Source organism: Hippoglossus stenolepis, chromosome 19 (assembly GCF_022539355.2).
Source record: "Hippoglossus stenolepis isolate QCI-W04-F060 chromosome 19, HSTE1.2, whole genome shotgun sequence".
Classification (NCBI taxonomy): domain Eukaryota; kingdom Metazoa; phylum Chordata; class Actinopteri; order Pleuronectiformes; family Pleuronectidae; genus Hippoglossus; species Hippoglossus stenolepis.
The window spans coordinates 10222145-10238466 of NC_061501.1; the positions used below are offsets into that span (position 1 = coordinate 10222145).

The 16322-nt window shown below is 41.5% G+C and overlaps 3 protein-coding genes across 3 annotated transcripts; 1 reads left to right on the forward strand and 2 right to left on the reverse strand.

Annotated features, from left to right (window-relative positions):
• Positions 1 to 437: 437 nt before the first annotated feature.
• On the reverse strand, positions 438 to 1654 carry LOC118098628 (sperm-associated antigen 16 protein). The gene has a single exon (XM_035142638.2). It carries the CDS (start codon positions 1403 to 1405, stop codon positions 746 to 748), a length of 660 nt encoding a protein of 219 aa, XP_034998529.2. The 5' UTR covers positions 1406 to 1654; the 3' UTR covers positions 438 to 745.
• A 318-nt stretch (positions 1655 to 1972) lies between these two features.
• On the forward strand, positions 1973 to 4451 carry ndufb4 (NADH:ubiquinone oxidoreductase subunit B4). The gene is made up of 3 exons (XM_035143019.1): positions 1973 to 2195; positions 3185 to 3328; positions 4298 to 4451. Exons 1-3 carry the CDS (start codon positions 2019 to 2021, stop codon positions 4358 to 4360), a joined length of 384 nt encoding a protein of 127 aa, XP_034998910.1. The 5' UTR covers positions 1973 to 2018; the 3' UTR covers positions 4361 to 4451.
• A 398-nt stretch (positions 4452 to 4849) lies between these two features.
• On the reverse strand, positions 4850 to 13136 carry hgd (homogentisate 1,2-dioxygenase). Its single transcript, XM_035143017.2, has 14 exons — positions 12984 to 13136; positions 11645 to 11716; positions 11087 to 11175; positions 10896 to 11001; positions 10294 to 10353; positions 10117 to 10208; positions 9980 to 10014; positions 9772 to 9851; positions 9276 to 9375; positions 8339 to 8463; positions 6521 to 6625; positions 6237 to 6363; positions 5706 to 5887; positions 4850 to 5592 (listed from the first exon to the last, which is right to left on the reverse strand). The coding sequence occupies exons 1-14, from the start codon at positions 12996 to 12998 to the stop codon at positions 5449 to 5451; spliced, it is 1332 nt and encodes a 443-aa protein (XP_034998908.1). The 5' UTR covers positions 12999 to 13136; the 3' UTR covers positions 4850 to 5448.
• Positions 13137 to 16322: the final 3186 nt, after the last annotated feature.

The following is a 16322-nucleotide window of genomic DNA, read 5'->3' on the forward strand; positions in this document are numbered from 1 at the left end:
TTTCTCTCCACAGTTGCTGCTCATTATAGGATCTGTTGGGTTTCTCTATAGTTTTGCACCTTACTATGTAAAGTGGCATGACATAATGTATGTTATGATTTAGCACTATATCTCAATTCATATTTTATATGCAAATATAGTTATGACATTAGTTGAATGGAGTGTGGAGCACAATATTTCGTTTTGTAGTACAGTACATCCATAAAGTCTCAGGTTACTTAACACAATTACTTCAAGAAAGTGTTAGTACTTAAAGGTTCAGTGTGTAGAATTTAGTGGTCAAGTTGCATATTGCAGCTGAACACCCCTCAACTCACCCTCCCCTTCCAAACATGACAGAGAACCTGTGGTAGCCTTCAGTTGTCATAAAAACTCAAAAGGTGCTTAGTTTGTCCAGTATGGGCTACTGTAAAAAAAAAACATGGCCAACCACCCACTCCGGATGTGAATATAATGTATTTAAATATAAAGGTGCATATTCATACAATTAGGATAAAACACAATAGTGAAAACATCACTAGGATTATTTTATATTAAATGACTGCCAATAGATCCCTTTCACCTACATCTTACCCACTGGACCTTTAAGGGACCAGCATACATGAAGACAGTCATGAGATCTAACATTTATTTATTATTTATTATTTATTAGAACATAGATGTGTTCAGTGGTTGGGCCTCAGTGGGACTGCTACAGGGGGTGGAGGTGTGGGAGGCCAGGGCCGTGTTGTCACTGGGTGTGTGGTCACTTTGACCCCGTGTGCTGAGCGGACTTCACCATTGTCCCTCTCTGAAAAGTCTTTAAAACCGCCTGGTATTTCTCGTTCATCTTCTGCAACGCGGGCTCGTAACCGTCACACTGAACCTTGAGCATCCTCATGTCCGCCACCAGCCGGTTTTTCTCCTGCACAAGACGCGTGAGCTGCAGCCGCTGGAGGTCCCTGGCTCTCTGGGCCGTCACCAGGGCCTGGGCCAAGGCGGTGGCCTCCCGCCTGTACTCGTCCCTCTCCCGCCGGGCGTGTTTCAGCTCCGTGTCCAGCCGCTGGTTGTCGGTGTAGACGCCGGGCACCACGCCGACCCGCCCTGCGTCCACCAGCCCCTTCTTCTCCATCTCATTCCACTCGGCCTGGAAACACTCGAGGGTTTGTGTCATACCTGCGTGAAGGAGGAAGTTGCGTAAAAAGTCATCCACGGCTTCCGGTCGGCGTGTGTTGCCAGTAGCGACGGGCCGAGCGTTGGCCTCTGCCTGGGTTTGAATGGCTTTCAACGTCGCTTCTAGATCTTCCTCCCCCTCTGTCAGACTCCAGTCGTCTTCCAGAGAAACTTCTTCATACTGAAAGTCCTCCTCGCTGTCGATGGGAGCTCCCCCGCCATCTTTCTTAGTGTTTTTCTTAGCTGCGCTCATCGTTTCAGTGGGCAAGCTCCAATAGTGGCAGCGGGAGCTCGTATAGGGACTTCCGGTGTCACCAGAAACTCCCACTGATGTGTAAAGGCATCTGCCTTTGTGGCCACAATGTTTAAAGGCATCTGCCTCAGTTGCCACACTGTTTGGGGTCAGCTGTCACAGGTGCTAGCTGCCGCGGCAGGTGCCCTAATGCAGCCTGGCAGCAGTGTGATTTCAAGTTTCAGTTCTATGACACAAAACATAGGCGAGGCATAACAGCATTTAAGCTGAATCGGTACAAATATGACAAATAAATCAGATATAAACGAGCATGTTTCACAATGCAAGTGGAGAAATAAAGATCAATTATTCTTGGTGCTCAGAACAGTAACACGCTGATAAACATTCATAAACTACGTATAAACCTCCCTGAATATGTCACAAACAGCGGTGTAACTGTAACAGCTGCCTTGACACATCAGTGGCAGTTTCTATTGCCACCGGAAGTGCCTCTACGACCTCGCTGTCACTCCATGCTTTCACGTCCACATCTAGAGAGTTTGGTGTTACCATGGTGACGGTCACCGCGAGATCTCACCACTTCTCGTTCCCTCTCGTTCGTCCTCAAACAATCATGGCGGACTACCGAGGGGCGCCCTTGGCCACTCTGCCCAAAACACTGGACCCCAACGAGTATTTCAACGTTTCCCCGGAGCAGAGACGATCTGAGCAGCAGCGAGCGGCGCTACGAGCCAACCTGAAGAGACAGTACCAGACACAGCTCAACAGCCCGCTCAGGAAAGAGCTCATCGTGAGTAGCTAGCGGTGTTACCCTTGAAAAGAGTCCAGGCTAATGGCTCCAATGCTAGCGGTAGCATGTGAGGGGAACAGTCGCTCAGACCAAAACTACACACGCTACAGTGGACTTGTTTATTTCACTGCTTGTGTTTAATTCCTGTGCGAGGGTTTGTGCAAACAATGACACCCGCAACCATCTTATTTAGACAAAAACTGCGCACTGACGCTAGCTAGCTAACACTGATCAGACCCACTGTGACACCTTTCATCAATAAAGACCTCAGGTCAACTTCTGAAAATAAGTAATATTATGTATAATGTTATTTGCAGTTTAACTGTATTATACAGTATATTATAAATGCCATTTATCTTTCCTTATCTGCCAATGCTACATTACGGAGAACAAAGTACTTACCCTACAATATTCGTAAAGTGCTGCAGCGTTACTAATACACGCTGTAAAAGTTAATGCACCATAAAGTACATTGCAGTATTTAAATGGAATGGAACATCGCCGTCATCATTTGAAACATCATTTCAAAAGCCACTGTTGATATTTGTTAAGTTCTCACCTCCAGACCCTGCAGGTTAATTTACCCGTTTCCACCTCCCTGGCTGTTTCCACCAGTATAATGCAAGTAATGAGCTGATTTCAGTCTTAAGTGACATTCGCATTGTGTAACTGTGCATCGAGCACTAACACAATTCCACTTTGCCTGAAATATCGACCTTGTTTCAAGAACTATACACAGTGTAATTCTGCCTCTGTATGCTCTGAGTATACCGTTGCATGTCTGTAGTATAAGGTTGAGATTTTGACTTCTTTCAGTCATTTTTCCGTAGTCAGCATAGAGAGATGTTTAAGTTTTCCTGTGTCAAATTCTTTTTATTTTGTATCTTGTATATTTCTGCAACTGTTTGACCTTTCTCTATTGCTAAGAATTAGTTTATGCAGGTAAATCATTTAAATTTAAACTTCATTGCATTGTTTTGTCTCCACAGGAAGACCCCGCGCTGACACGCTGGGTGTATGCACGCGCCAACCCCTACCTGCACTTCAAGCCCACGTACAAGACGTCTCTGATGGGTGCCATGTGTGGAGTGGTGCCTCTCTTCGTCCTCTACTACGTCTTCAAGACCGACAGGGTATGAGACAAGATGCAGTGGTCTATCTTGGCTTGATTATCTGAGTTCATGTTTTTGGCACATGTTTTCACAAACAAACATTCACTAGTTCTGGGGATATAATTAAATTACTGATAGTTTAGAGAAAGATTTATTGACAGTTTGGGTCCGGCTTGCTGTTTTTAGGCTGTATAGAGACCAAGCAACAGAACAGAGCCAAATTTAGATGTAGACAAAAAAGAAGAAGAAACATTTCTATTCATGTATTGTTGTGGTTAAAGTCCTTTTTCTCAGGGGCCACCATTGTGCTGAAGGCATCTTCGTTTGCAATCAATACTGCTTTCTTCATTTCATTGCATCTATCTGCTGTTAAATCGATATTACTCGGTAGCAAACTGGGTCATCAAGAATTTTACTTGATCTAATGCAGCGAACAACAGACTTGGTACATGTTACAGCTCTAAAAATCTGTTTTATGAGGGAAACTCAAACAATGATATTACCATTTAGAAGAATATTTATTTCTAAGAGAATACCTAAAATGTGATACTTTGTCATGAATGGCATCATAGACATGTGAAAAGCTTTTTTAGTTATGGATTGGGTACTCATTATTTCCTTGTAGGTGCACAGTTGATCTTGCTTTTCTTTTTTTGTCACCGTTCCATTCGCAATAGAAATTAGTTTTTTCATTTGAAATGGTGCCTGCTTTCATTTTCCTCCCCATTGTCATGGAGATTCCCCCTCGCAATCCTCTCCAATAGAATCTCCAGCCAGAAAGTGGTGCAATTGTCACACTGCTGAGCGATCATGTTCATCTCCCCCTCTCCGCTGGGAAGAAGGGAAAAAAACTGCTTGAAAGTCATACGATGCTTGCTTATAAATGTGTGTTTGAGAAAATGTCAGGAAGGTGAAGAGGGTGAGGGTGATATAACTTTGTCACTATGGAAACTGAACTAACCCATCATCTGTTTGTCGTCTGGTTTACAGGACAGGAAGGAGAGGATGATTAAGGCTGGGACCCTGGAGCGCAAGTTCAGTTTGTCATCATGAGCTTCGATGTATCGAGACCTGTATGTTCTAGTGAGGATTTCAATGCGTGTAATTATTATTAACTAAATAAAACTATATTGTCAAAAATAAACATGGTGCTTTTATTACTGAGGGGAAGAATCTGCTGCCGACATTCATCAGGTTTCTTTTTGCAGTTTTGGTAAAATTTTACGATTAAGGGTTTTCTTCCATTGTCTTATACAACTAAAACTGTTTCAGTTTGTGTTCAGTAGCCTGATTCTTCTACCTTCTCCCATCTATATAATGTCTAACAATCAATATCAAGTGGAGCTAGCTGATATACACACAAGCCCAAGTTATTGTATAACGGTGATGCAACAAGTCTAAATCTACAGTGACAGATGTACTCACTTTTGTTGCATTAATATACTTTGGATCTTGTATTTACAATGTAGTCTATACAATGAAGTTTGTATTTAATTATACATATAATTAAACAATCAGTTTTAAAGAGACACTTCAACACTAACCAGTAAACGGACTGTATTTATATAGCACTTCTCCAGTCTTGACGTGCTTTACAGTACAAATCACATTCTCACACATCACTTACATATCTGTATATCTATTAGCCACCATAAATTACTGGTCATACCAGAACAGCAAAACCTGTGTGTGTGTTGAAGTGAGAAGAGTTTCTTTATTTAGCATGAATTTATCTTTTTATTTTTAAGAAGAACAATGTGTTATGTCACGGCCTCTCTAATGTAAAATTCAGTTTTTCACTTTACAAAGGTTTTCATGATTTCTTTAAGCTCCAAACTGTTCAGGTAAAGGAGATACACGAAACACATTCATGTGCAGCATGGCTGACGCAGGCAGAAACAATTTAAACACCCCATTTTTCCATCCAACATAACAAATCGCACAGGTTTTATTTTTTATTGTGCAACCCCAATCATAGTTGTTTGTATAAAATAAATGTCTAAATTACATGGCATGGTTTTTCATTCCTCCTGTATTTCCAATCAATACATCTGATCAAATAACACAAAGAAAGCCAAGGATTGCAGGTAGTTACATAAAATTTTGCTTTAACAGCTGTATTTGGTAAGATTTTCCCTTGTCTACTTCTTGCTGGGCTTCCAGTTGGGGTTAAAGTGGCTGCGGAGATGTTCCCAGCATTGGTAGTAGCTCTTGTCGAGCCTCTGACACGTCTGTAGACCCCACTTGGTCACTGCCATACTGAAGGACGACTCAAACATGAAAGCCTGAAGGAAGGAAAAGCCACATATTATCTCACAGATTTTACAGAACAAACAATTCTTAATATCCAATTAATCTGCCCTGGTTAAAATTGAAACTTTATATATTTCTTTTTTACCATGGTGCCCTCAGCCACCCTCTCAGGCTTGAGTTCTGCAGTGCTGCTCTTCTCGAAGCATTCGGCGTCAGGGCCGTGAGGGGTCATCATGCTGTGCAGGCTTGCGCCTCCTGGCTGGAAACCCTCCTCTTTGGCCTCATAGTGGCCTTTGATCAGACCCATGAATTCACTCATGCAGTTACCTGAAGTCACAAGAACACAGCACTGAGCTGGGAACAAGTGGTGACTCTGTTCACCACTAGGTGGCGTTATAGATCTGTGGTGAAACCAGACCAACTGCACTGTGGTGGGGCCTCAGTTGGATACAAGTCATGCAGCAGGAGTGCATCACCTAGAGACTGGTTGGGTAAATACAGATGTTAGCTTATGGTTAATTACAAAATTAGCCAATCTCGGTAGAATTTGAAAGACAATTCAAATCCTGTCACATCCAAACAACCCAGCTCTAAAAAGAATTCTTCTTCTCCCTGGAAAAATGTGCACAAGCCAAGCCTGTTTAGAGTTGAAGTGAGGCCTGTGTGTGTTTCTTACGGTGATAGTACGGTGGACGTAAGGTGTGGTCGGACACACCCCACCGAGGGGGGAAGATGACAAAGTCAGCAATGGCCACCCCCGGTCGTGTGGATTTGGCAGTCAGCACAGTAAAGATGGATGGATCCTGTAGGAAGATTACAATGTACCAAAATATGTGATGTTTTGAGATGATGCTCACAGATTGTAGTGTGCATACATTAAAAGCAAGAAATGAAGTCAAAAATTAACAATATACAATATGTTTATACTAAAAAGCCCTGGTATTGTGTCAGTGTCCTCACCGCGTGGTCGAACGCCACACAGTTGATCACCATGAAGTTCTTCAGGTCGTATTTGTAAGGCGTGTAGTTCCCGTGCCAGGCGACCACGTTGAAAGGAGAGAAATCCTACGTGAGGAACGCGAAAACAAAACAAATAAGACGAGTCTGCCCGAGCAACAAACACAAAGGACTTCAAATTGAGCTTTTCACTGGGAAGAAAAAAGGAACAATGAATAATTTCTTTGAAATCTTAAATTCCCAGAGAGTACTTCTTGACATAAAGAGAGAAAAGAAACGGTCATAATGAAAAGGGTTGATTGTGAAAAAGAGGGTGTGCTTCTTTCATTCTTCGTTTTCTTTCATTCCCCCCGTTCCTTTGCGATACGAGGCTCCAGGTATTACAGGGTAATTGGCCTCACAATCAAACTTTCCCAAACTTTGAGCATTTTGCTGTAACAGTGGGCGCAGAGATATTTCTTTGTCTTGATTGTTAAAACCACAGCAATTTTATATAGTTTCTCTGTTCTGGTAATGTCACTGCGAAAGAAAAAGACATTCAACAGGAGCTCTAAAATCAATATAGTTCATTACAACTCAAGCTGCCTCGTGGCTGACCTCCGTGCTCCCTACACACACATGAGCAGGTGACACACACTGACAAAAAAACACGTACACACATATTCATGCATAGACTTGTGCATAAGTAAATTCACAAATAACCAATAAACACACAAATACACACACACACATACACACACTCAATTTACAGCAGTTGCCATAACAAAAAAAGGTCTTTGGGGGAACCCAGTGAAGGTAATTTCTTGGACATTCATCTGCGGTAACTCCACTACATTCGATTAAAATGACGGGGAAAATGGAGGAGAGCGAGCACTGGCACACACATGCACACAAAACACAAACATATTGGCCCAGTCAAGCAAATAATAAGTTAATTTGAGCAATTTCAGCGCGCTGCAGGGGAACAAAACAGCAGGAGCAGACGGGAGGAGCAGCAGCAGCAGCAGCAGCAGCAGCAGCATCTTCCCTGAGATGAGGCTTGTGTCCTCCCTCCACCTTATTTTCATACCCCTGTGGCCCCACCATCCAGGCTCGGGGACCGGTGGACACCAGGAAGAGCATGTCACCTCTGACCTCCAGCACATAACGGGGGAAGATGCTCAACCAGAGATGAAAAGTGTTTGTTTTGCAACAGAAAAAATCTGTATCTCACCCTTGTGTACTTCCAACGATGAATAATAACAGTGTGGCTTGACACGGTTTCTACGGTTACAACCCCCCCCAACCCTCCGCCCCTGACGAACCTCTCCTCCCACCTCCTCTTTGTCTCAAAAACCTCCTGGCAGACGTGATGTGTCGATCCAATTATGCACCGAACAGGACATTTTCTGTTGAGGGAGGATCGCTCCCCGAGAGAAATCTAGTGAAATTAATGCTTAACTTGTAAAAGGTTTTTCCTACAAAGTAAAGCTTCACAGGGAACACTGTGTGTAACTCCAGAATGCCTTAACTAATTACCAGTGATTAAGACTCATGAGGGAGTTGAGGCGGAAACCTGCTGAACAGATAACAGCCAACGCTGCCATATTAAATCATAAGGGACGGTAACATCGGCAGGAGCGGCTAATGGATTATATGCTTCACTTGGGCAGTTTCCTGTTAGTCCCTGTTGCGCTTCGATGGTGTTTACTGAAGCAGACGCAAACTTAAATAGGGTAAATAGGGTAAATATGCCACATGTGTGGGCCACTGTCATGCAGCCTCTGTGCATATGTGTGAGTGCACTAACACACAAAGTGAAATGTCAGTGAGAGGAAGCACCTGTTGGCAGGCAAAGAGCTTCCCCTGGTACTTGTTGATGACGGAGAAACCTGTGGCCACCGTGCGATCCTCATAACAAGCAACTGGACACAGGAAATCTCTGGGGTTGGCCAGACCATTGGCTCCTGCAAAACACACAAACAGTTACACACAAGGACACGCACACACAGAACTAGAATGTGTCTGAAATAACTCCTGCGCTACTGTATTTACGTAGTCCAGCATTTCATTTCAAAGGCCGAACTCCAAATAGGAAATGTATGCATTATATGGTGCCCCTTCAAAATACCAAGAAGGTAGTTATGAGGCCACGTGCGCTAACACATGAGCAACGTTTGACAGAAAATGGATCCACTGCATAGCTGTCAGTGATTTTGCTGAATGATGATGATGATTAGACTTTTTACTGCTGTCTATTGAGTAATATTATGGATGGTCTATTATATAGGGGGTAATGGATGAGCAAATGAGGAAGTGATTTCTGATACAGCCCTCATGCTAGTGGCTCTGTCAGGGTATAATTAGGCGTATGAGCAAGCTAATATTATCACAGGTCTGTGGCTTACTGTGTTCACCAGTTCAATTTGCTTGCTAGCATATTAGCATGCTAACATTTCGTTATTAAGTACAGCTAAGACTGATGATCAATAGTTCTGCAGGAATTTGATCATAAATCAGACATTTGGGCAAATAAAAATAAACATTTAACCTGATGATGGAGCTGAATAAAAAAGTCACAAGAATCCCCAAGGTGAATATAATTCATTGTGAGTGCAACATGAATGTTTTACCCACATTTCAGAGCAATCGATCCGGTAGTTGTTGAAATATTTATAGTTTTGACCATATAAGTGGTGGATCAACAGACCAGATAAGGGGATGGACTAATCCAGACTATAAGATGTTGCAGGAGTGGTGGCGTCATACAAACACACACCTATGGGTCCCAGGTCAGGGAGTTCATAGTGGGCTCCATACACCTCCAGTATGTAACCTCTGGTTTCTCCAAACACGTCCACGCTGAAGCGCATCCCTTGCTGGAGAGGATACATGAGAAGAGGAGGAGAGAGGAGGAAATTTAAATGTCTGTGCTGATGTCGCCAATCCTGAAGATCAGACTTTCTGCAGCTCAAATCTCTCTAATTTTATTTATTATTAACACTTACATAGAAAGAAACCAGATTTAACATTGGCAGCATGTCAATTATATTTGTATATATAGAACAGAAACATATGATGAGAGTGTGGGAATATAAATAAAAATAAAAGCAGGGGTACATACATTTACATTAAATAATGTATTTGATTTTAAGGTCACTTTGAAAAAGTACCAAACTATGTCTTTCTAAATATGGTATATTATTTGGCGTGGGGGCAGACACTATGGTAGATTTCTATAAAAAACTGTATAAATGAAAAAACATGGCGCTCACCTGGATGACACAGATCTCGTTCGGCTCCACCATCATCTTCCCAAACTCCGTAGTGATCAGGATCTCTCCCTGCTGCGGGACTAGAGACAAACAGACAAAAGAGAGCGATGGAGAAAAGACAATCTGAGGCAGGAGAAGGACCGAGGATTGAGCTATCATTGTTCTTGTGATAAATAACAGTGAAAACATCAACAGCCCTTTTCCTCACCAATCAGAAAGTCTCCATCTGAGTTGTTGAAGCACCTGCAACAGGAGGAAAAAATGTTTTTTTTAGTTTTTGCCGATATGAGAAAATACATCTATATCTCACACAATCGGCTCATTTGCACACAAACACACACTCACCTGTCGACCATGGAAGTGTTGCAGGTGTACACGTGGATGCCAATGCCATTGCGAGATTTGGTATCTCCAGCACCACAGAGAGTGTGCAGACCCTGCGAGATACACACAGCCACAATCAATCAACTGACATTATGTGATTAAAGAATAATATTAGGAATAAAAAAGATTTGAACTTACAGCCACGAAGTCCACTTTCTTGTCTGTAGGTTTGGGAATGGTGAATGGAAGCCATCGCAGCTGGGAGAGAAACCTCGGAGTCAGAATCTACTTCTACAGTAAATACAGACAATTTAAACAAATACATCCTTTTGGCTGAAGTATTAAAGGCCCCGAAAACACGTTTCCCCAATTAGTTCAATTCAGTTTAGTTTATTTAGGCCAACAAAAGATATTTTAAACAAAGGATTTGTTACAAAAAAGCAAGGCAATAACTTTACAAAAAATGAATAATTCAGTAGAGGAGATAAAACTTGTATTAGACTTATTAGACTCTTAACTTGAGCCGTGAGTTCCCAAATAAATACCATATTCCTATTTTTAGGGTACGATGTTATTAGCAGCAGGCAATTTGATTAGCATAAAGACAGAAAATAGGGGAATACAATCAGTATCTGTTAAGATAACAAAATCTCACTTTTAGTCATTAATTAACACATAATATCTTTGTTTACTTCTTCCAAAATCTGAGCCAAGCAGTGTGTATCATGCTGTTTTCCTGTTTCCTATAAATTAAGAAGGACTCAATGATCAGGGCCTCCTCCTGTTCAGCCTTGATGTACCTGGTTAGGATCAGGCTCCACTTCATCCCAGTTCTCTGACAGATTCCCACAAGGCACTGCGGTAAAAGGCTTGTGTTTGACGGATGGGATGATGCGGTACAACCAGCTGGAGAAAGAAAAAAGGACCAGTATTAAGTTATTTCACGTGTACTGTGCATGGGCTGGTTTTCCTGTCAGAGACAGAGGGGTACCTCCTCTTATTGGCTGGTCGGGGGCAGGTGAAAGCAGAGCCAGAGATCTGCTCAGCGTAGAGGCCGTAGGGACAAACCTGAGGATTGTTCTGTAGAGACACAACACACACACACAACACACAGTGTATTCAGACAGGATGTTAATGGTATAAACTGTGTGTTATGGATTGTGTAGTATTATCTACAGCTCATGTGTGACCAAGGGAGGTTTTGCCCTTCTTTAATCTACTATAAATGCACATAGGGTACATTTTTGACTTGCCTGGTCAGCCTCTATTGCAGTTCCATTGTAGTTATATAAGTGTGGTTCGTCAAATGATGATGGATGTAAAAAGAAAAATCTAAATACAGCTGAATAAACAATACTATATATCTTTATTTAATTTTTCCTTTGAAACCAGGAGGAATCACTAGCCTTTGGTTGGTGTCACCCCTCCTAACGCTTATGGTGTTGCATTAAGTATTTGTGCAGTTCACCTAAGCACAAAATCTATAATAAACTATTGGATTAATAACAAAAATTAGCACAGTGTGTTTGTGTGTGCATAAGCTATATACCTGTCCCTCGGGTAACGATCCAGGACAGCGAGGGTCTTCAGAGGAGAACTCGTTCCCGAAACCGCTCATGTACTGAAACAGACAGACAAACATTTAACACTCCCGGCAAGTGAAAATGAAAACAAAAGAAAACTCACCATGCGGCCTCATTGTAATGCAGGATAAATGTGTTCATGCTGGTTATAATTAAATCTGAAGGCTTGTCATTAGGCCTTGTCTTTTTGTTAATTGTTGTCATATTGATTCACATTAGATCTATGATAAAACAAACTGCAGTCACGCCAAATTTCTCCCCTTGTAGTCATCCATTGCTTTTGTGCTATTGTGTTACAGAAGCAGACTAATTATGCTAAAATCCTCCACAGCACAATTTGATCAATACTTCAATTATGACAAGATTATTATTCCGCTATTCTCCTCTGATGACACTGATCACCAGCCCCCGCAGTGTTCCCTGCCTCTGGGAAACATGAACTTGGCAAGAAGGTAAAGAAATCTTGCTGAGTCACTGTTAGTCTGCAGAAAGCTCACACACACACACACACAGGCTACTTAATAGGTTCCATATGTGTGGGTTTTGAGTGTAGGGTGCCTAAAAACATTTAGAAAGCTCCAGTGTTTAGAGAGTGGTGTGTAAAGTAGGATTTTGCTGAACTTGCGCTGTTAAATCGAGTTAGGGTGTAGAAAAAAGCTTTTTCCCAACTTTTATATAGATATAAAGACATATTGTTTAATTAAGCTCCTTCTTAAAATATAATACAACAACATATTTACCCAATATTATAAATCTAAGATATAAGCATGAATAACTTTAAGTACAACAGGTCACTCAGCTGCTTCAGAGATGGTTTCCACCGTAAAAACAATGAAAACAAACCCACTGTAAACCAGTATATAAATGGTTTGTATATATGTGGAAGCCAATAGCAGAACATAATGAGAATATAACGTTTTAAATGGTTTTATATTTTTGTTCTACTGATAAAACCCCCCACTAAAATACGTTTGTGCTGCTTTTGAGGCATCCTGCACCACATCTGGGCAGCTGCTGAATGCAGCCCTCTGATTGGTCAGACTGAACACCTCCCTTCAGTCAGCCGGTATGTCTCTGTTTAGTAAGTATATGTAAGTTATCACGGTTTAATTGTGCACGTCTGGTGCAAAGTATGCATTAACAGTTTAAATACAACTTTTGCTTTATTTTCCAAACATTTAACCCCAGGATATTTGCATGTTCATATAGTCAGATTCTTGGTTTGTGGGGTTTTAGGTCTAAACTCTGGAGAATGAGCTTTTCTAAAGCTGCAAGTAGTTTTAAACAAACAAAATGCAGCCTTACCTTGAGTCCAGCCATTGTCTTGTCTGTTTAAGCGTCCTCGCAAAAGTAATTTAGCAATTTTGTGTGACTCCTAATGCATCCCCCCTTGGACTAAAGTCCACTGCAGAAAGAGTGCATGCTGGTATGAAGTGAGCTCAAAAGGGGGCTGGATTTATACTCTTTCCTCAGTCTGGTTGTAATTAAGCATTGACAGACTGGGTGACGCAGCAGCAGCAGCAGCAGCAGCAGCAGCAGCGGCGGCGGGGTGTCCAGCAGCGGAGGGGAGAGGACAGAGAGGATGGCCCAACTGTGAGCAAACAAGCACCAGTGTCACTGGTCACTGACAAAATAAACAAGGACGAAGGCTGCAAGAAAAAAAGTTGTAGGTGCAACACAGGTAACAAATATAGGACACACAGAATAAATGAAGCAAAAATACTGAAGACATCTCATAGGTAATGGTGTCTGTCAATACAAACAGTCTGCACTAGCTGCAGTGGTAGAAGAAGTATTCAGAAACTTTACTTTGGTAAAAGTACTGCATTCAAAACCTTACTTAACGAAAAGTGTGCAAGTATTATCAGCAAAGTATACTTTAACTATGAAAAGTAAAATCACAGTGCAGTGAAAGGTTTTACTAGTGATATTTCTGTGTATGTTGCATTTTACTACAAGATTGAGCTCATTTGAAATACTTCATGTACTGTAGAGTAGTTTAATCCACATCAGTGCATCATATTCTGTAAGATCATCATAAGTCTGTGAGAACAATGTATCTCGAAAATTGAACCCGTATTCAGCCCTGTGACGATGCATTTTATAGTTAATAAAGAGGCTTTTTAAAGAGTTGAACACATTTAGGACCAGTCCATCCTTCAGTTGATCCCAAACAGTGAACATCAACACATGTGGTTTACATTGTCATTTGAAAAGTAACTAAAGCTGTCAGACAAATGTAGTTGAGTAAAAAGTATTTCCTTCTGAGATGTGGTGGAGTAGAAGTAGAAATAACACTAATGTAAAGTACAAGTGCCTCAAATATGTACTTAGTTAGAGTACTTGAGTAGATGTACTTTAGTTACTGTCCACCACTGACTAGATGATAGATTATCATAAATAATGTATTATATTCTCTCAGTGAAATATTAGTTAATAGGTCTATGAAGGTTATAATGAAGTAAGGAAAAACCAGCAGACTATAAACTGGTAAAATGCCAGCAGACAGTATTTGTCTGCATTATACTATCACTATAGTGACAGTCACCCCGGTCAAACTGTGGTGGCCTCACATGCTCTGCTTGAGCAAACAACTGTGTCGTGCACATCCTCACGTCCTTCAAAGAAAACATCTCAGCAAAAGAGTCTTTAGAAAAGAGTAGCCATAAATTCCAAACTTGCGAAAGCTTAAGTTTTATTCATTCATTTTTTTTTTTTTAATAAACTCTATAATATCCCAAATTGGCAGGGGCGGATCCAGAGTCAGGGCCAGGGGGGCAACGGCCCCAGCTGTACTCTGGTAAACTACACTTACCAATGATATATGAGTATTTCTTGATAATGCTATAGAACAAAGAGGAATAACTTAAATGTGCACCTTACTCAATCAGAAATTGTGCATGGACATACAGTGTAATTGGCCCAAAATTGCCCCAGATTAAGAAAAATCCTTGATGCCACTGCAAATTTGTAATGGGTGTTTATTTTTGTAGAATACAGGGCGTGCATGCCACCAACCGGCAGGCTGGGGACATCATCTCTCTGGATTTAATGCACCACCAGTTGATCAGATTGTCCATAATCGCATCTCTTATGCTTCACACATGCTGCGTGACTGTTTTATTAGAAGCGAGTTATCATTCAGCTGCATTATTAATTGACTTCTCTTTAAAAACTAGCACAATCCACAGACACAACCTCTGCATGCTGCAGTGAGCAATCCCCTCTTGGTATGAACAACAGCAAAGGCTTCCAAAGAGGCCCTATACATTACTTTAAGCAAAATTTATTCAGCTCATTTCTTGAAAATAGATGTCCAAAACGATGGGTACCTAATGTCCCCCATGCAGCATGTATCAAAAAGAATCAATTTCACCTTCTCTCATTCTTGGCTCGCTTCCCCCTCTTGTCTATTTCTTTTCTTTTTGGGAGGTGTTGGGGAAGGGTAAATGATGGCAATTCTCATAGCGAGGCGCAAATAAACTCGCCGCAGCAGAAGTAACTGTTCTCCGGCGAGGCGTGCAGGCAGGCCCGGGCCCCCCGCTGACAGCCAGTCAAGGTGCTGTGCCAAAGACGAGAAAACCCAATGGCAGGAAAATATCACGTCCCGGTCTCCGGAAATTGATCTGCTCCTTGTATGGAGAAAGAAAATGAGCGATTTTAATTTCATCCCCGAGTCTGATGATAGAATTCTAGAGTAGCCTATTTGGGTCCGATCTGGGCGGCGTCTGTGCGTTTTAGGAGAGGCAGGAATAGCTGGAGACGGTGGAGACAGTTATATATCTATGCATGCGTGAGTGGGCCGTAAATGCTTTGTTATTAGATGCCTGCTGAACTCAATGGCTTGATGGTAAATGGTACACTCACCTGGCAGAGTCTATCCCCCATATGCATAAACAGGAAATCTGTCTCTCCCTGTGTGTCTCCCTCACACACACACAGTAAACTGTTGTGGGATGACATCTTTAGCCTTTCATAGTAGATGGTGGACACAATTTCACAACATGAAACACACATAATGTTACAGTATGTGCTGTTTTTTGTGCCGTCTGACCTGTGTGGGTTTAGCATGGGTGTGCCAGGGGGTTCAACACGATCAACATAAGGTACTGAAGCTTCCGACAGGCACCATAGCATCTGCAATGCATTACTATACAGTGGTATGGAGGATCGAAACTGCCAACATTTTAAACAAAGAAAGAAATATTTGAATGACAGAATAATATATAAATAAGCAAGTAAATGCAAAAAATAAATACTTGAACAAATGTAAAATTGTATGTTCTCTATAGTCAGAAAGTGAATATGATTTAATTTATGTTAAACTTTTTGTTCCTTGATGACAAAGGTGTAGTGTATAGGTCTATGTGCTGGTACTGAGCTGCTAATAGTCTCTGTCCAGTTTAATTTCTGTTGCATACCATAATAATGCAGATGACAGTCGAGCGCCGTCCTCATCCACTCCCTGCAGAGGCCCAGGAAAGACGAAGCTGTAACCGATCCAGGTTTTAGAGTTGAGCCCAACTTCCTAATTAACATACAGACACAGAAATACAGGTATAATTACAAAATGTAGAAATACAAAAAACATAAATATACAAATAAATATATAACTATATAAATAAATGAATGAATAAATGTAGG